We start from the raw sequence: 21,657 nt of genomic DNA on the forward strand, positions 1-21,657 counted from the left end.
AAAACTCACTGATTATATACACTAGTATCGTTATTTCACAAGTAATAAATTAAAAACAATAAATAAATAAGAGCCAACTGACAAAGACTGTTATCGGCAGTGTTGCCAGAGAAAAAAAAAAGACTACTTATGTTGATCCGAATATATATAGATACCGTAACGGTCTATCAATTATGAATTTATTAATTTACTAATCTAGATATTTTATATTCGCAATGCTCCATACATGCAAGCTCCAGCAACGGTGGAGGCAGGGGGGAGCACCGTACACCGCATCCCGCGCACACCAACAAATTAGAATAAATTAAATTCATAAGATTATTTATATATTTCGACTGCCTCGGTAGTCTAGCGGTTTAGCACACCGCTTTACTTCCGATGGTCGCGGGTTCGATTCCTCGCACGGTGCAAACATTTGTACTCATCGGTCATCGATTGTTTTCATCGGTCTGGGTGTTTTATATGTATATTATATATGTATTTACAAAATAAAAATATCTATTTATATCAGTTCAGTATCAGTCTGTGTTAATTGTCCAGGGTTATTTATTATACTTTTATAAACGGTTATCTTTTTCCATCGCACCGCTCGCTATCGACAGTGAATTCATAGAAATGTCACTCTAAAAACAAAAATAGTTTTGTGTTTTGTATTTCAAATACTAAATGCAAAATAGGTATTTTCAAAATACTTTTTCAAAATAAAGTACCTTTTGAATTTTTGTCCAAACCTCAGATATTTTATTTATTTTAGGTATATCAATCATTACATAGTGTAGTATAAAACAAAGTCACTTCGCATCTAACAGTACATAAATAAAGAAAGAAGACTTTTTGGCTCTGATACCGTAACGGTCTATCAATTATGAATTTATTATACCTAATCTAGATATTTTATATTCGCAATGCTGCATACATTGTAATATCCGCCTCCATTCATTGTAACGGTGAAGGGACTAAATAGTTGAATAAAACTGAATAAACAGTTGCTCCACTCTATAGGTAATGCGTCGTCGTCGTATGCTGTTCATTTTTTCACTCGTTTTGGCGCCAAGAGAGGGTCACATAGTCGTGGTCAAGTTAAGAACTTATAATTTAATTTTGATAACAATAGATACAAGTAAAAAGTAGGTATTATATTAATGTACGTAAGTACTGTACTTAAAAATATTAATTCTTTATTGTACATTTGAAAAACTTAACACTTAAGGACTTGTACATATAAACGTACATACTGCCATTTTCTCTTAAAGACATCAAGAGAAGCACTATTTATCAAATACGCGGGGTGCACCGACCTTTGACCTTATAACAGCTGATTCGCGCGTAACGAATTACATTGCTACTTTTTGGTATTTTATAGTGGATATTTCACTATAAAATATTATTATTTCTTTAGATTATGACATAATAACATAGTTTACATGATTTTAAGGGAAACATACGATAAAAAAATTCCCGTAAAATGTAAAAGATAAAAAATGGTTATTGTTGGTTATCCTTAAGAGATAGACATATACCATCACGGACTTTTTTGTTGACCTTATTTTGATACATCTCAAAGCACTAGACAATACGCATTTTCATTAAACAGTATTGTATTTTTTTTATTTATTTAACTTTAATGCACAAAAAAATTTGTACATGTGGTGGACTTAATATCTTGCCGCGTTATTTACCAGGCAACCATGAGTGGTGCAGCGAAAGATTATTGGCGGTGCACTAATATAAATAAGAAATGTCAAAAAAAGATATAGAAATACAAAGCAAAATATACATTTCTATAAAAAAATAACAATATACATACATAAATATATAACCCATAAATGTATAAATATTATATATAAGTAAATACATAATGATCCGATAATCAAATTATAAGTACAGTCTCAAATTGAAAGTAAGAAAAAAAGAAAATATAGAGAGAACTATAGGGATATAACAGAAATATGTGAAAAATGGAGAAGGACAGTAAAAAAGTTACAAATTTAAATAATGTTCCCGCAATTTCTGTTTAAATGAATTTATTACATCCATACTAATATTATAAATGCGAAAATAACTCTGTCTGTCTGTCTATCTGTCTGTCTCGCTTTCACGCCAAAACTACTGAACCGATTTAAATGAAATTTAGTACGCAGATAGTCTAGACGCAGAGGAAGGACATAGGCTACTTTTTAATGCGTAAAAAGGGTTGTAAGGGGTTCAAAATAGAAATACAAGGTTATCTTTATGCGGTTGAATCCTTATTCGTCATCTTTTCATTTCACTAGCTAACAACCAATCAACACATCGCGTGCGTTTGCGCCATTCGCCATCTTTTCATTTCACTAGCTAACAACCAATCAACACATCGCGTGCGTTTGCGCCAATAAGGTATCCATCACAGAGAACAAAACCACAGATAACATAATGTAAAACGAAAGATCTTGCCGGAAACATGACGTTGACGTTTAGTGAAAATATTGTTTTTTGACACTTTTTTATGATAAAATCGTATATCGTGTGTATGTGTTTTTTCTTTAAACCTGAAATTGGCCGATTGCGAGACAAATTTGGAGATTTTTTTTATTAATTTGTTTTACGGCTCTGGATACAAGCCCAGTTTAGCCCAACTTAAAGTTTTACAATATAAATTACAAAAATTAAAGTCAATGTTCAATGTTCAATAATAATAAATGTCAAATATTGTTTCCCTGTTCTGACAAACTTAAAAAAAAACTTAATAACAATCACAATTTCTTCACATTTTATTATTTACATTTTTTAAAGAATGTTGTGGTGTGGCACTATCCGAAATTAAATTATTTACCCATTTTTGTAGGTTATACAGAAATAATGTGTGGGTGTTTATTTAAAAAGCATTAACACAAAATTAATAAAGTATAGGTATTAATAAATATATGGTTGTTGTATCAAAATAGAATTTTCTTATTTTTTCACTAAAATAAAAACTCACTGTCTTTTTTATAAAATAAATGACCTTTTCATTGTGCCATATATTATGGAACTATTTAAATTATTTAGCTGATTGTAAGAAACAAATTGTTGGTTTGTTGATTAATACTGTAAAATTATTAGTGTGTACGGAAACGATAAAAATATATTTTTGTGCTGCGACAAAAACTAATATTATAAATGTGAAAGTAACTCTTTTATGTCTGTCTCGCTTTCACGCCAAAACTACTGAACCGATTTGAATGAAATTTGGTATACAGATAGTCTAGACCCTGAGAACGGACATAGGCTACTTTTTAATGCGAAAAAAGGGTTGTAAGGGGTTAAAAGGGGGGTGAAAGATTGTATGGAAGAATCGTCATTTTTGAAGCTAGAAGCTTGAAACTTATTTTTGAGACTGTTGATTAAATATAAATACATATGACATTCATTGTTTGTAAAAAAATTACCCTTAAGGGGGTAAAATAAAATAGGGGATACAAGTTTTTATGTAAACACGTCATTTTTGAAGCTAGAAGTTTGAATCTTATTGTTGAGACTGTTGATTAAATATAAATACATATGACATTCATTGTTTGTAAAAAAATTACCCTTAAGGGGGTAAAATAAAATAGGGGATGCAAGTTTTTATGTAAAATCGTCATTTTTGAAGCTAGAAGCTTGAAACTTATTTTTGAGGCTGTTGATTAAATATAAATACATATGACATTCATTGTTTGTAAAAAAATTACCCTTAAAGGGGCAAAATAAAATAAGGGATGCAAGTTTTTATGTAAATTCGTTATTTTTGAAGCTAGAAGCTTGAAACTTATTGTTGAGACTGTTGATTAAATATAAATACATATGACATTCATTGTTTGTAAAAAAAATACTCTTAAGGGGGTAAAATAAAATAGGGGATGCAAGTTTATATGTAAAATCGTCATTTTTGAAGCTAGAAACTTGAAACTTATTTTTGAGTCTGTTGATTAAATATAAATAAATATGACATTCATTGTTTGTAAAAAAATTACCCTTAAGGGGGTAAAATAAAATAGGGGATGATAGTTATTATATAAATTCGTAATTTTTGAAACTAGAACGATGAAACTATTTTCATTAGTTCTTTTGGGGTAGATTTTTAAATACCCCACTAATGTTATAACTGTGAAAGTAACTCTGTTTGTATTTCTGTCTGTCTTACGCTCCAAAACAAAATAAAAATTTAAATGAAATTTGGTACACAGTTAGTTTACACCCGGACAAAAATATAGGGTACTTTTGAATGTGAAAAAAGGATTGTGAGGGGGTTGCAATGGTAAGCTGTATGGAAGAATCGTCATTTTTTAAAACTAGAAGTTTGAGACTCATTTTTAGGCTGTTGTTTAAATATCAATAAATATGACATTCAATGTTTGTAAAATTTTTACTCTTAGGGGGAGGGGGGGTAGTAAAATAAAATAGGGAATGAAAGTTATTGTGGAAATTTGCTGTGTGTGTGGTTGTGGAAGCTAGAACGATTAAACTTTTTTCTTTGTCTTTTTAGGGTTAGTTTATTTTAATAAATATTATTATAATATCAGTAAGGTATTTATACCTTACTGATATTATAAATGTGAAAGTAACTTTGTCTGTTTGTCTCGCTTACACGCCAAAAATACTGAACCGATTTACATTGAAATTTGAAACAGACATAGATAGACTAGATCCTGAGAAAGGACGTAGGTTACTTTTTAATGTGAAAAAGGGTTACAAGAGGATTGAAAGAGTAGATCCAAGGTTATATAGATGTATCGTCATGTTTAAAGCTAAAAGCTTGGAATTTATTTTTTAGCCTATTGATTAAATATTTATTTTTACTTTTTATCATTTTTGAAGCTAAAACGATGAAACTTATTTATTTGACTTATATTGTGTTAATTGAGTTAAATATTTTTTCATTATTTACGCGGACGAAGTCGCGGGTACAGCTAGTTATTATATATATTAGGCATACGACTAGCCTTATGACTGTTACTTTTTTTTTAATTTATACATCTATACATGTAAATAAAATTGGAGTGTCTGTTTGTAATATTGAAATAACCGTTTTTTACTACTTGCATATGAATATAAATACGGTACATACACCAAAATAATATTTTTTACAATTTTTATCTGTCTGTCCTTCTGTCTATTTGTTCCGGCTAATCTCTGAAATGGCTGGACCGATTTTGACGGTACTTTTTTTGGTAGGTAGCTGATGTAATAAGGAGTAACTTAGGCTACTTTTATTTTAGAAAAATAAAGTTAAATTCCACGCGGACGAAGTCGCGGGAACAGCTAGTGTATAATATATTAGAGATACCTACGTGTTTTTTTATTGATGACTAGCTGTACACGGGATTTCGTCCGTGTGGAATTTCACTTCACTTTATTTTTCTAAAATATAAGAAGTTAAATTCCACGCGGACGAAGTCGCGTGTACAGCTAGTTGTCGGTAGTCTAGCGATTTAGCTAGCACACCGCTTTGATTCCTGCTTGGTGGTCGAGGGTTCGATTCCTCGCACGCTGCAAACATTTGTATTCATGAGTATGATTGTAACGGTCTGGGTGTTTTCTATGTATAGATAATATATATGTATTTACGAAAAAAAATCTTTGTATTTATATCAGTTGTCTAGTACCCATAACATAATCTTCAGCTAGCTTAACTTGGGTCTAGATGAAGCTGTGTGAATTGTCCTGAGATTACTATTATTACTATAATATTTTGTTGTTTTTGACATAACTGCCCCACAACGCTTTCTGTATACCTAAAGGTTAGCTGGTGGAGAATGCCATATGGCATTAAGCTCGCCTTTGTACAAGTTTTTTTTGTGTATTAAAGAATAAATAAAATAAATAAATCTTTTCAAATCAGCCGATGTTTATTTTTGCCATAATACGTGCTGTTACCATGTGATAATATTACGTACGTACTTATTACTGTTTTAAATGTGATGCGTTCATTATTTATATTTCCTTTGAATTAAAGACAAATGTATATATATATATATATATATATATATATATATATGTATATACACTTGCACACTTAGTTGATCCAGCCACGATCCGTAGATATTGCTGATTCCACTGACTCTCTCTTTCTAACACTATCTTTGTATTCTAATATGCGATGTTGCCTTTCCGGCATGGTCTCGGCCGTAACGGCAACATCGCATATGTTGCGCGTTGTTGCCAAATGTATTCGTCGATAGTAGTAGATACCTATACGCGATATATATTTATATTTATACTAGTATAGATTATACTAGTACATGAAGTACCTAATACTTGTTTTATTTGAATAGGTAGCGATATTATGAATTTATTATACGTAATCTAAAGATTTTGACGAAATAAAAGTAATTAGTTATCTGTTAACCTTGACTTCATGCTGGCACCAGTATTATCAGATGATGAACATACTCTTCGAAAACTTACAGCAGAAATATAGTGTTTGGACTCATTAGATAGGTCTCGATAAATAGAGTTTAAAAAACTTAAAATAAATGGTAAAGTAGAAATAATGTATAAATACCCCTTACGTAAATTTCAACCACTTTAAAACTTAATAATAATAATTAGGAAAAGAGCAAAGCTATAAATGCACTGAAAGTAATTGATGCCTTCCACACAATAAGACTTAACACTCTTATATACAACATGGGCTGTTATAACAACAATATTCATTGTTTTGATATAAATAAATTCAAACTTGTGGTGGCGTGGTGGGCCGGGTCGATGTGCTCCTTCAAATATGTTTGAGTACAATGATGGCTGGCTCATACGTCATACTCGTGAACGGGTGCTGCTTGTGGGGACTGGTCTGTTCAGGTTGTGAACACTGATTAAATTTTTTGTTCTTTGCGATAGCATATGCTGGTGGTCACTCTATTCTCTCAAATTTGAATTTTAAAAACTATATTTATTATAAACATGTTCCACTATTATTTGAAAAAAATACGAGCTGAGTTTCTTGTCAGTTCTTCTCATCTCGATATCATTCCGAACTGACGGTAGATTTGACATATCATAAGAGTCTGTAATAGACCTACATGAATAAAGATATTTTGAATTTGAATTTGAATATTTTCAGTATTAAACAACTCTGTTTGTTCAGTAAAAGTGTAAATACACTGGTAACCTTTAATCATATTTTATATGCAAACATTACATATGCAAACCCTAAAGTTTTATTTCAGAATGGCCAGTAGTTTTAAAGAAATAAGTCTTTGAAATTGTACGTGTAACTTATATATATATACTATTTTCACCATTTTCACCATAACAAGCAACACCAATATGGCCTAGTTAGTAGTGTACCTGTGTACCAATTTACTACACAGACACTCCGAGTTCGAATCCTATCGTTTACTTTTATTATTTATTTTGTTTTTTTTTTTTAATTTAATAATTAATTAAATTTATACGATTATTAATTTATAATAAAAACGTAGTTAAGTATTAAATTAATTTTACTAGTTAGGAATGTACCTGTGTACCAACGTACCACACAGCCATCCCGGGTTTGATTCCTACCATTGGCTTTTTTTTTTTTTTTTTTTTAAAGTAATATTTAAAATTAACTATTTTAATAATTAAATTCATTTAATCGATAAAAAAGTTGTTAAGTATTAAATTAATTTTAAGTGATATTAACTATTATATTATGCATAAAAAATATTTTGTAATAATAAAGAAAATACATTTAAAATGTTATACTTATTATGTTAATTATTTATAAGATCTTACTATAATTGTTAGCTGCTTTACAATTTAGAAAGTATAATAGGTAATGTAAATTAAAATTAATTTAATATTTAACAACGTTTTGTTTGATTAAATTCATTTAATTATTAAAATAGTTAATTTAAAATATAAAATAAAGACAAAACAAAAAAAATAACAAAAAAAAATCGGTGGCGGGAATCGAACCTTGAGCGTCCGTTTGGTAAGTTGATTTGAAATTCAAAGGCTTATTTCTTCGAAATTACTGGTCATTTTGAAATAATACTTAGGGTTCGCATACCCTTATCGGATACTACTACTACACGGACTCGTCAAAATAAAATATCTAGTTTAGGTATAATATATATTATGTGTATATAGATTTTTGTTTTGATATTTAATAATGGATATAAATACACAAAATTATGATAATTATATTGCTAAATGTGTAAGTTATAACTGTAAGTCACTAAAGAGGTCGATTCAATGTATACAAAACTTATGTAAGAATGTTGACATTATTGCCCTTCAGGAGACATGGCTGTAGCCACATGAGCTGGCGGTACTGGGTACCGTAGATAATAATTTTGGTTATTTTGGTAAATCTGCCGTTGACATGTCGATGGGGATATTAAGAGGAAGACCCTTTGGTGGAGTAGCACTCCTGTGGAGAAAATCTGTATTTACGTCTGTCTCTGTTATTCCGTGTTTAAGTGACCGTATCGTTGCCGTTAAAGCTACATTCAGTGATCGCACTATGTTGTTTTTCAGTATATATATGCCAACGAATTCTCCTGATAATTTTATTGAATTTTGTAATATATTGAGTGAAATAGTAGCTATTGTTGAGAGTTCAGGTACTGAAAATGTATATATCATGGGAGATTTTAATGCGCATCCTGGTGAATTGTTCGAAACAGAATTATTAAATTTTTGTAATGAACAACATTGGAGTTGTGCTGACTATATTAAGTTGGGCAGGTGCTCGGGTACGTTTACGTTTATTAGTGATGTATGTGGAGGTAAACGCTGGTTGGACCATTGTATTGTGACTGAAGCAGCGTTAGGAACCGTGTGTGATGTTGAGGTTTATGACGATGTGTATTGGTCTGATCACTTTCCGCTTGTAATGCATATTAACCTGGGTGTAATGACTACGAATACCATAGTAAGATGCCAAGAATGGGTAAGAGATCCAGTTATATGGGGCACGAGAACAGTGGAGCAGATGGATCATTATTACCAGTTGTGTACAGAAAGTCTGAGTGTTATAAATGTTCCTTTCGAGGTCAGTCGTTGTGGTAACAGCATATGTTGCAATGAAGAACATAGGCAGGCAATTGACATTCTCTATAGTAATATTATTTCAGTAATTAGAAAAGCGGCTATTTGTAGTGGCAAACCGGGAAAGGGCACACGGAGAAAGCGTGGTGTGCCTGGCTGGAATAGGTATGTTAGGGACGCTCATAGAGAGGCGAGACAGGCTTTTATAAATTGGAAGTTTTATGGACAACCCCGATACGGGCCTCTGTTTGTAAATATGAGACAAAAGAGTAAATTCTTTGAGCAAAAATTAAAATATTGCCAAAATAATGCAGAACAAATAAAGTTAAATATTTTGAGTGCAGAGCATAAGGGCAAGAATTTTATAAAGTTCTGGAACTTAGCTAAAAAACTTAGCCCTAAACCTTCCGTTCCTGTGAGCGTCAATAGCTTGAGTGACCCAAAGGACATTGCAGATTTGTTCAAAAACCACTTTAAAATTGATCCAGTTCTACAATCCCGAGTGCGATCGGATTGTCCTGGAAGTGCTAAGTCGGGGGTACCAGTACATTTTTCTACGGAAGAGATAAAACACGTTATTAATTCTATGACGAGGGGTAAATCCCCGGGTCACGATTCGCTCAGTATAGAACACTTCCAGTGTGCAGGTCCGCAACTCCTTAGGGTATTGACTCTATTGTATAATTTATGTGTACAACACTCTTATCTTCCGAGTGCATTAATGAGGACTATAGTTGTACCCATTGTAAAAAATAAAAATGGTGATCTATCTAACAAGGACAACTATAGACCCATTTCATTGGCTACGATTGCTGCGAAGGTGCTTGACGGTATTCTTGAGAGGCGAATATGCAAATATTTTAAGTGTCACGATGCGCAATTTGGTTTTCAGCCAGGATTATCAACTGAGACTGCTATTATGGCTCTCAAGAAGACTGTCAGGTACTATACCGATCGAAGTACACCTGTTCATGCGGCTTTCTTGGATCTTTCCAGGGCATTTGACCTGGTTGATTATAAAATACTATGGTCAAAAATGCGCCGACTAGCTGTACCCGATGAGTTGGTTAATTTGTTTAAATATTGGTACGATCATCAAATTAATCAGGTCAAATGGTCGGGATCATTCTCGGAGGAGTATACCTTGGCGTGTGGGGTGAGGCAGGGGGGGCTGTCTTCTCCTGCACTCTTCAGTATGTATGTGGATGATCTAATTGAGGGTCTTAGCAGTACCGGGATCGGGTGCTCTATACATGGAACTATAGTTAATAGTATAAGTTATGCGGACGATATGGTGCTGTTGAGTCCGTCAATTAGTGCACTTCGGCGGCTACTGAAGATGTGTGAGGAATATGCAGAGTCTCACGGGCTCCGATACAATGTGAAAAAGAGTGAAGTCATGATGTTTCATAGTAATAACACCAAACTAAGATATATGCCAGCGCTGTGTATTTATGGTACACCATTAAATCGGGTGTCGCGATTTAAATACCTCGGTCACATTGTATCGGAAGACTTAAGTGATGATTCTGATATAGAGAGGGAGCGAAGAGCGTTGTCGGTCCGATATAATGTGTTGGCCCATAGGTTTGCTGGGTGTAATAACGACGTGAAGACAACATTGTTTAAAGCGTATTGTCAGTCGTTTTACACGTGCAGCCTGTGGTTTAGGTACACGCAGCGGGCATACAACGCTCTTCGCGTACAATATAATAATGGGTTTAGCATGTTGTTTGGGCTCCCTCGATTCTGTAGCGTATCAAAGATGTTTGCAGCAGCGCGGATAGATGGTTTTGAAGCCATAATGCGAAATAGAACTGCATCACTGATGTGTAGAATTCGGGGGAGCGCAAACAGCCTCCTAAACACCATATCCAATATGTCGGACTGTCCACTTCAGGGGCACTGGATATCGCTGCATTGCTGCGGACCCAGGGCCTCTGGACGTGGACAGAGACATAAATATATGAATTAAATATATAAAATTGTAAATTACTAACATAGTTAATAAGTTGTTTACTAACATAATATGGATGGATAAATATCCGAAATAAATGAAATAATAATAATAATAATAAATTCATAATTAATAGACCGTTACGGTATCTGTATATATTCGGATCAAAACAAGTACTATGAAATAAGAACGAGTATATAAATTGATCAACACAAGTAATTGATTTTTGAAATATATTCAGAGCCAAAAAGTCTTCTTTCTTTATTTATGTACTTGTTAGATGCGACAGTGACTTTGTTTTATATTATACTATGTAATGATTGATATACCTAAAATAAATAAAATATCTGAGGTTTGGACAAAAACTCAAAATCTTATTTTGAAAATACTTATTTTGCTTTTAGTGTTATAGTACTTTAAGTGTTATATTTTAAGTAACAATGTTTAATTATAATTAATACTACTGCACCAACACTCCGTTCGTGCAAAAAATTTTGCTGTTTCATTATTTTTTAGTTCAATTAGTGGTCTACCTAAGTCCTGGGCTAAGGGGAGGGAGAGTCATGACCCCCCATGACTCCCAAGACCTCCATGATGCTCCCCCCTAGATCCGCTGTTGCGTCTTCTCTTCATTCGCTCAGTACGTTGTTACAAAAGGAAAAATTCCCGTCCAAAAAATAACAATAGTATTGAGGTTTGATCTGGAGTCACGTTACTCCAGACTGATTTCTATAAATATTTAGATTAGATAGACTATTATTCTTGAAATACTAGCTAGACATTATTAAGTTACTGTAGCCATAATGTAGTAGCCCAAACGTGCCAATGAGGAAGCCCTTGGCAAATGCTGCGCCCTGATTGGCCCGTTTGAATTGGATCAAGACCTGCTCGTATGCCAAAAAGGTGGATTTGTATAAAATCGTGTATAAATCGCTTAATTATTATTATTACTCGTCGTGACAGTTGTGGCTCCAAACGGAGCAACATTTACATATGGTCAGCTGGCATTAGATCAACAAAAGGCCTCCGGATCAACAAGAAACTACCTGTACGGCACGTCTGAGCCACAAAGTGCCCAAGGGGATATTTATATATATATATATGTATATATGTATGTATGTATATTTTATATATAATGATTATTATGTAGTTATATGTATGTGTATATGATATGTAAATTGTACATCCAACAACTAATTGTTATACCTCGACCAGACACAGTCTAATCACTCCTCTCCATCCTAAGGTTGCCTGGAAGAAATCGCTATTTAGCGATAAGGCCGCCCATTGTTACCTCTATATTATAATTATTTTGTTATTATTTTCATATTTAATGTACATATTAATTTATGTAATTATTCTTTATGTGAGAGGAACAATAGTGTTTTTCATTCATACTCATTTCATTCATTCATTTCATTCATGATATACGATTTTATCAAAAAAAGTGTCAAAAAACAATATTTTCGCTAAACGTCAACGTCATGTTTCCGGCAAGATCTTTCGTTTTACATTATATTATCTGTGGTTTTGTTCTCTGTGATGGATATCTTATTGGCGCAAACGCGATGTGTTGATTGGTTGTTAGCTAGTGAAATGAAAAGATGACGAATAAGTGTGCCATGTATTCAACCGCATAAAGATAACCTTGTATTTCCATTTTGAACCCCTTACAAACCTTTTTTCGCATAAAAAAGTAGCCTATGGCCATCCTCGGCGTGTAGACTATCTGCGTACTAAATTTCATTTAAATCGGTTCAGTAGCTTTGGCGTGAAAGCGAGACAGACAGACAGACAGACACAGTTACTTTCGCATTTATAATATTAGTAAGGATTATTAAAAATTGTCCTAGAACAATTTTCATAATAAGGACTAATTACACAATTAAATATTGTTGGTACTTCTTCAACAAATTCGAATAAATTTATTATATATAGGCTTCTCTTAAACCACTATACCCGGGACAACAATCAGGTATAAACAATTACATTAACCCTTCCCATTCCACCACTCATTCGGAACGCAGACTCGTCACATGAAGAACGAGAAAGAATAGTGTGTTGCTCTTTTGGATAGATGCACTTAAAATAAACAATTACACAACAACAAGAAAGAGGCATGTGTTATGGAGCGGCAGCAGCAATGCATAAACTAAGACTATTAACTTCTTCTTTCACTTATATGTACTTTTCACTTCGAGCGCTGAAACCGAACTGGGCTATCAACACAGTATGGTGGTTCTATTTTTAAAGTCAGTAGGTAGGTACGACTATTACGGTCAAATCAGAACTTATATCTTGTGTTTAATAAACGTGATCATATTAAACTTCTACAACATTCATTTCATATCATAATTATAATTAGATTTAACCTTTACTATTTATATCTTACCTTCAAGTTTATAAGCATGAATCATATTAATTAATTAAAAATATATTGTGGTGGTTACCTCACTCAAACTAGATGGCGTTGTAGTCACTGAAATCTGGTTTGGCAGATCACGTTGGAAACCGGTGGGCTAATTATCTAACTTCGTTCGCAACGATTTTCGTATGTAACGTAGTGGAAATTACGTCGTCTGTCAATAATACGATTATATTGACGCCATTTGACGCTGTCAACTAGCATTGCAACATAAACGCAACTTTACATATCGAAAGAAAATATTTCTATCGAATGTCGATTCAGTAACCTCGTTGCAATGTCACGGAATCGCTATTTTGCCGAAATGACAGCGTGGAATTGAAACAGTTTTTAGAGTATAAGAAACAATTTAGAAGGTGTTTCTTTTGGTTACAATCTTTAAAATATCAGCATTAGCAGCATTATTTATCTTGATTTGGTAATTTTCAGTATTACATATATTTTTATTATATTAAATATTACGTAGAAAGTCGTGAAAGGGTTTTAAATTTATTAAAATGGGAAAATTGTCACGATTCACAACACGACATCAGTGTTGCCAATTCGATATATCATTTTTGTCCAAAATCACATTGAATAAAATATGTTAGTCCAAATTAATAAAAAGAAAGTTGTATTAACTAGAGTAAACGTTTAATATAAAATTAGGGTTGTTTATAATATGAATATAATTAAAAAACTATTTCAATGAATACGGTACGGTAAAGGTTTTACAATTATGTACAAATTTAAAAAGATGTACCCATATCATTTTAAATTTATATGTATACCTACGTACCTACCTAGGTATTTGTAATTTTTGAACGCAATAAAAATTGTTTCAAATCAACCAACTAGTGTATTAACCTAATGTAATAATTTAAAATGTATCCCTCTAAAGGTATAAGCCATCTAATGTACTCACTTTTTAAATTGGTCGGATTAACAATATTCCGCTGCAATTGCATAGTAGTGTTTTATCGATAGAAATGATTTATGCTGCCGTCAATCGATCTTACTTGATCGCATTTTTTTAAATTGAAATGATTTTATATTGCATCACAACTTTCGTAATCTTTTTTTTTTTCAGGCAGATTTAGAACAGATTGGCAGTTTATTGTAAAATCTTACACAATTGCCATAAAACAAATTACTAACTTTTAGGTAAAACCAGTTTGTTATTATTACGTAAGCTTTTATTAGTTAGTAATCACTAACTCTTTTGAATATGTCTATAATTTTCCTGGCATACATGATATTTTCCTAAACGTATTGAGAAGCAACGTTAAGGATATTTGATTTCTTAAAACACTCTCGCAAAAATCCTCTGGAACCCATATCATAAATGGTGCGAATGACCCTTTTTTTTGTAAAATAGTGTATTTATATCTGCTGCGATGTGATTATAATGCGAATAACAATTAAATATTCCTGGTACTTCTTCAGGAAATATAATCAATTACAATAAATTTATTACAAGCTTCACTTAAGGCACTATACCTGGGACAACATTCAGGTATTCAAAAATATATTGCCTGGAACAATCATCAGGTAATACGAATAACAACTAAATATTCCTGGTACTTCTTCAGGAAATATAATCAATTACAATAAGTTTATTATAGGCTTCCCTTAAGAGGCCTTTCACATTTTTTGGCCTATAAGCAGGGTCTTTGGGGTTCTGGTTCTAAGAAATTAAGAGTCGGATATACATTTTGATTCCTGAATTATATAGATAGATATCTAATCTTAAAAACAGCATCTTTGAAATGTTAATTTTCTCTTTGTTAGTCTTCCTAATTTCTAAAATAGTTTATTCAAAAACGCTAAGAGACAAAAGTTTGGGGTCGTCGTTCATTAATAAACAAACATAAATTGATATGATATCTTTACTAAAACTTGATAATTACTTTATACATTGAGACAGCATCGTCCTTTTTTTCATTTTCAACTTAAATATCTAAAAAATTGATCATAATTAAATCCGAAATTTCAACAAAACTTTGCCATAATCATTTCTAATTTTCTCATAAATACAACGAAATTTTTGATTAAAAAAACACAAAAATAAAGTTAATACTTGTAAATTAGAAATATAAAAAAAAAATATAAGTTTCTAAAAAAAAAACAAACAATAATAATAATTTAAAGTTGTATAAATTCCGTTGCACCAAAAGTAAATTCTCAGTGCTGCGCTAGCGCTCGTCGAGGTAGGACCTATGCTATTTTTTACGACACCGCTACGATAAGACATTCGTAAACATTTGTCAGTGAACATTAGTATAGTGCGACTAAAAATTTTGATAATTTAAGTAATATTTAATTAATTTTGCTAATATATACTTATTTCTACGAATATTAATTTAAACTTGTTGTTAAACATACATATATATGTCGGAGTAGGAAAGCAGGAATACTTTTTAAAAAGCCGCAGAACCGTTGACCTATAATAGGATCATCGGTTCTACTAGTGGTAGTAGTTTAACATTACATTAAAATAATAAAAGAACAAGCGAAATTAGATTAGTTTATTATTATAATAATAATCTCTAAATATGATTATAGTCTATCTTTCATTTTATTTTATAACACAATACTTTTCTAATGTGATTATAATTACAAATTGATTCTACTAAAGTAACAAGAGTTTTCAACTTACTTCCACGCCGCTCGAGCACCGAACACAGAATGAATCTTATTCACAAGACCAGCCATGTGGTCAAATCGTGTTCCCTCCAACTTGAACGCGCGCTCAAGTCGGAAGGTTTCGATCGCCACAGTGCCGGAAGTAAAATACCATTTTTGCCTAAGGCTTATAATTAAACAATAATAAAGCGGCATAATTACTTAAATTACCGTCTAGTTATTCTAATAATATTAGCAATTAAATAAAGCCATAAACTTGTAATATTAATAAATTTGACTTACACTATTAACCGAATCATCCGGATGTTTTTCATGTTGATTTTAGTTAACAACTTAAATGCAAAATAATTGAACGTTACATTATTGTTAAAAATAACTTTTTGGTATTTAAATTTAAATCAAGATGATTGCATTATTTTCTTTTTAAAATGGTTACAAGATTTTATCAAAGTTTTAATTATTGTGAAGGAAATCCGCACGCAAATGGCGGACGTTACGCAACATCCGACATTCGCTCGACATAGATAAATTTATTTACAATTCACATAACAATTGCTTAATTCATAATAAATTTTAATATTTAATTTAGTTTTTACTATATTTAGTAATTTTAAATAACAAACATAAGTTATTAAAAAGGACTGATAATGACGCCATCTAGCGGCATTAATTGAAGCGATTATGCGTTGATATTAAGCCGCATGGTAGCTCCATCTATCGTCCTTATATTAAAGATGTAATGAATGTGATTCAGTTTCTATTAATGTTCATAATCAATATGGTAAATCAACAGCAGATGCGTCATTCATCTCCTTATTTTTAATTTGTGGGTTATAATGTAGCTGCGGCGACACGGCCATTCTGATGTGCAATGCGTGCTCTGCATTGCTCCATGTTACCTGGAAATAAAACAATTTTTCTGAGGCTTGGCACATTCAGGGTACCATTCAATCATTTAATATAGAGAGCATACAGCCAAATTAGTAAGTAGAAGTAATAATAGTAATAATAGTAAGGTCAAAATTTATGACTGCTCATTCCACATGACAACAGTCGCAACTATAGTCAGAATATTCTTAATTAGTTAGTTATCATATCACGGCTCACTCCACGTGAAAGCAGTTATAAATGATAAGTTAGTTATGTAATTAGGTTTATATTAGTACTGTTCACTCCACGTGACCACAGTAGTCTTTTTTTTTTATTATTATTATTTTCTTTCTGCTTTGTTTTTTTTTTTTATAATATATTTTTTTTTATTTTTGGGAAGGATGTGACGGTGAAAGGTCGATGCTGTTTTCACAGAGGTCCTAAGGGATTGGGTAGGTCGATGCTGTGCTCTAGGCGGTCCTGAACGCCGCGGTACACAGAGGCATTTTATTCTTTTCGGATAGGATTTCTTACTATTGGACGGCTCCACACGCCAATAGTAATTAATAATATTTGGCCAACTGTGTTGCCAATCATAATATTTGGCTATTGTACGGCTCCACACGTCAATAGCATCTTTTGTGTTAATAATTATATTTTTTTTTTTTTTATTTATTTATTTATTTATTTTTTTTTTTTATTTTTTTTTTTTTTTTTTAGATTATATTAGGTTAATAGTTTTGCAACAAAAATAGAAATTACCAGATTTGAACAACGAGCTATTCGTCGTTTTCCAACATGACAGCAGACGATTGTTACTCGCTACAATGTTGAAGACTGAGTGGTGCAGAGTGGTCAGGTAGCGCAGGGCTCCCGACAGGTGACACGGCCGCCTGGGCGCCGGCTGCTGGCTGCGGCGCTCGCCTCAGCTGATCGTGAGCGACCTTGCGTGGTCGACCGTAATGACCTACTACCTTTTTCACGAGGTAGCGATCATTTTCTAAAACTCTGTATATTTCATAAGGGACACTAAATTTGAGGTCAAGGGATGTTTGGTTTCTAGGATTATTTTTTATTAGTACAAAGTCGACGCGCTGGAATTTGTGAATTTGTGCGCGACCTCTATCGAATCTTTGCTTGTCTTTTACAGCCAAGTCAGACATTTGGAGATGACGTCATCGATATAAACCTGGGCCACGCTATCGTTATGTAAGGTATTAGCACTACCAGGGTTTAGGAGCTGTCCTAGGGCTCGGTTTATACATCGTTGATACACGGAAGGTGCATTACAAAGACCAAAGGGCATAGTTAAATATTCATAAAGTCCGTCTGGTGTTACAAATGCGGTCTTTTCGATTGAGTCTGGCGAGATAGGTATCTGGTGGAAACCAGATGCCATATCAAGTGTGGTGTAATACTGTCCACCTGCCAGTTGATCAATCTGGTCAGCAATAAGTGGAAGAGGGAAATGGTCGCGTATTGTATTAGCGTTTAGCTCCCGATAGTCAACACACATACGGTCGTCTCCATTTTTTTCTTTCTTACTAGAATTATTGGGCTGGAATAAGGTGATCTGCTCTCACGCACTATATTGGCTTTGATGAGTTCCTCCACAATGTCTTTGACCTTTGTGCGTTCGACTGGACTGAGTCTGTAAGGCCTTCGCTCAACATATTTATCTTTATTTTTCAAACGGATTTCTAATTCGCCGGTTTTAACGCGCGTTTTTGAATACCCACGTGTGAAAAGTTCAGAATATTTGTACAATAAAGTAAGGAGTTGGTTGATTTGATGTTCGTCAGTCAAGTCGTGGTCAATTTTCTCAAATAAGGGGCTCTTTGACTGTATGTATTGAATACAAGGATTATAACAAAGTCTTGCTCTTTCTCTAGTTACGATTACACTAAGACCAGAACTATGTAGTATGTCTGCTCCAATTAAAACATCTGTTGTCATGTCGTGGTCAGGTAGAATATAAAACAATATCTCTACGTTAACGTCGTCGATTATGCACACTGCTTTCAGCGTGGACGTGGAAATAATGGGAAATGGACCTATGCCTCGTAGGTATGTGACTATTTGACATCTACGCCCGGGTAACTTATTCGCAACGGATTCTCGCATGACCGAGCATTCCGCACCGCTATCAAATACCGTGTTAATAAGTTTTCCACAGACACTCATACGCATTACATTTAAAGTATTTCCTTTATTTGCGAGTGAGTTTACATTAGAAGAAATCTCCTTTTCTCTCCGAAAGCAAGTATCAAACACGTGACCTGGTTTACCGCAAAACGAGCAGTGTTTAATATTGTGAGGTCTACCACTTTGAGGATTGGCTGCGTTTTTGTCATTGATTAAATTTAAGTCAGCAGATTTCTTATTACGACAATTATTCAACGTGTGACCAGTTCTTTTACAAAAATTACAATATTGCGCAGTATGCCTATGGTCAATTGTATATCGCGCACGTTTTTGGAGAGGTTGATCGACCCTAAGTTGACTTGAACGTTTACTACGGATAGATGAAGCAACCGAAATTAATTCTGGCACTGAGGTAGCTCTTGCGTTCATTAACTCTATTCTAAGACGTTCGTCACCGATAGTACCAAGAACAGCTTCAACAGCATCACTGTTATCTAACTTATCCTTAGTTACGCGTCTCCATAAAATCCACGATTGAGTTAAGAATTCGGCAATATCTTTAGAAGAATCATAGGTATGCTCTCTGAATTTAAGTACGTCTCTCGAATAGCGAGATTCAGGTTCAAAAGTAGTAATAATTATTTGCCGCAGCTCGTCCCAGGTACTGGTGGTCACAAGCCAGTTATCAGCCCATACTTTAGCACGACCCCTCAATAAGCTTGTCACTTTCATTCGTAAATCGTAATCAGTTAGCTGATAGGTGTTTTTAGCCGTTGAAATGTGGTTACACCATTCACGGACCCCAACGTTTCCATCGGGATCATAGGAAGGTAGGAAAACGTCAGTAATTTTAACTCTGTCAGATTGCTGTTGATTTAGTAGCCTATCACTCATATTTTGCATAACATTCATCATTTGTAAGAAAAAATTAGGTGGTACATCACCGGGCTGCTGTTGGAGTACCGTAGCTGTAGGTGCGCCTTGTTGAGACGGGCCTGCACAGGTTTCTATCGGTGCTGAAGGTGGCGACCTGGAAACACCGGTCACGTCCGCTTGTATCGTTGCACTCGCTGCAGAAGTATTTCGCTCGGTGTCACTCATAACGTAGCCGTAGGGTTTGGTTTAACGTCAGGATCTGAAAAAATGTTATGACCGGGGCAGAAAGGGGATCGCTGGAGCTATCCCACTTCTGATGTCGGAGTAGGAAAGCAGGAATACTTTTTAAAAGCCGCAGAACCGTTGACCTATAATAGGATCATCGGTTCTACTAGTGGTAGTAGTTTGACATTACATTAAAATAATAAAAGAACAAGCGAAATTAGATTAGTTTATTATTATAATAATAATCTCTAAATATGATTATAGTCTATCTTTCATTTTATTTTATAACACAATACTTTTCTAATGTGATTATAATTACAAATTGATTCTACTAAAGTAACAAGAGTTTTCAACTTACTTCCACGCCGCTCGAGCACCGAACACAGAATGAATCTTACTCACAAGACCAGCCATGTGGTCAAATCGTGTTCCCTCCAACTTGAACGCGCGCTCAAGTCGGAAGGTGTCGATCGCCACAGTGCCGGAAGTAAAATACCATTTTTGCCTAAGGCTTATAATTAAACAATAATAAAGCGGCATAATTACTTAAATTACCGTCTAGTTATTCTAATAATATTAGCAATTAAATAAAGCCATAAACTTGTAATATTAATAAATTTGACTTACACTATTAACCGAATCATCCGGATGTTTTTCATGTTGATTTTAGTTAACAACTTAAATGCAAAATAATTGAACGTTACATTATTGTTAAAAATAACTTTTTGGTATTTAAATTTAAATCAAGATGATTGCATTATTTTCTTTTTAAAATGATTACAAGATTTTATCAAAGTTTTAATTATTGTGAAGGAAATCCGCACGCAAATGGCGGACGTTACGCAACATCCGACATTCGCTCGACATAGATAAATTTATTTACAATTCACATAACAATTGCTTAATTCATAATAAATTTTAATATTTAATTTAGTTTTTACTATATTTAGTAATTTTAAATAACAAACATAAGTTATTAAAAAGGACTGATAATGACGCCATCTAGCGGCATTAATTGAAGCGATTATGCGTTGATATTAAGCCGCATGGTAGCTCCATCTATCGTCCTTATATTAAAGATGTAATGAATGTGATTCAGTTTCTATTAATGTTGATAATCAATATGGTAAATCAACAGCAGATGCGTCATTCATCTCCTTATTTTTAATTTGTGGGTTATAATGTAGCTGCGGCGACATATATCTTCAGAAATCTACGAAATAGCGCAGATTTAATGACACTAAAAAATGTATATTTTGCACTTGCACACTCTTTGATAAGTTATTGTATCTCGGCCTGGGGAGGATCAGGGAAATGCTTATTATTGCGATTGGAAAGATCCCAAAGAGCTGTACTAAAGGTAATGATTAAGAAGCCTATTTATTATCCCACTAAAGAATTGTATTCCCTTTGTAATGTACTGACCGTAAGACAGACATACATATTCAAGACCGTACTCCGTAGACATTCAGATATAGCTTTCAACCCTAACTTTCATCATAATAAACGTAGACCTAGTATAGTTTGTCCAACTCAATCATCTAATCTTGCAGTAGTG

General features: G+C 33.3%; 2 protein-coding genes across 2 annotated transcripts; one reads left to right on the forward strand and one right to left on the reverse strand.

The window, feature by feature from the left end:
* Positions 1-8,569: 8,569 nt before the first annotated feature.
* On the forward strand, positions 8,570-10,763 carry LOC131841057 (uncharacterized). Its single transcript, XM_059189289.1, has 2 exons — positions 8,570-10,574; positions 10,636-10,763. Exons 1-2 carry the CDS (start codon positions 8,570-8,572, stop codon positions 10,761-10,763), a joined length of 2,133 nt encoding a protein of 710 aa, XP_059045272.1.
* Positions 10,764-16,756: 5,993 nt separating this feature from the next.
* On the reverse strand, positions 16,757-20,208 carry LOC131841058 (uncharacterized). Its single transcript, XM_059189290.1, has 3 exons — positions 18,372-20,208; positions 17,732-18,025; positions 16,757-16,882 (listed from the first exon to the last, which is right to left on the reverse strand). The coding sequence occupies exons 1-3, from the start codon at positions 20,097-20,099 to the stop codon at positions 16,757-16,759; spliced, it is 2,148 nt and encodes a 715-aa protein (XP_059045273.1). The 5' UTR covers positions 20,100-20,208.
* Between the last annotated feature and the right edge of the window lie 1,449 nt (positions 20,209-21,657).

The sequence above is a fragment of the Achroia grisella genome, unplaced genomic scaffold, assembly GCF_030625045.1.
Source record: "Achroia grisella isolate CSIRO2021 unplaced genomic scaffold, CSIRO_AGI_Agris_v1 utg1571, whole genome shotgun sequence".
NCBI lineage: Eukaryota > Metazoa > Arthropoda > Insecta > Lepidoptera > Pyralidae > Achroia > Achroia grisella.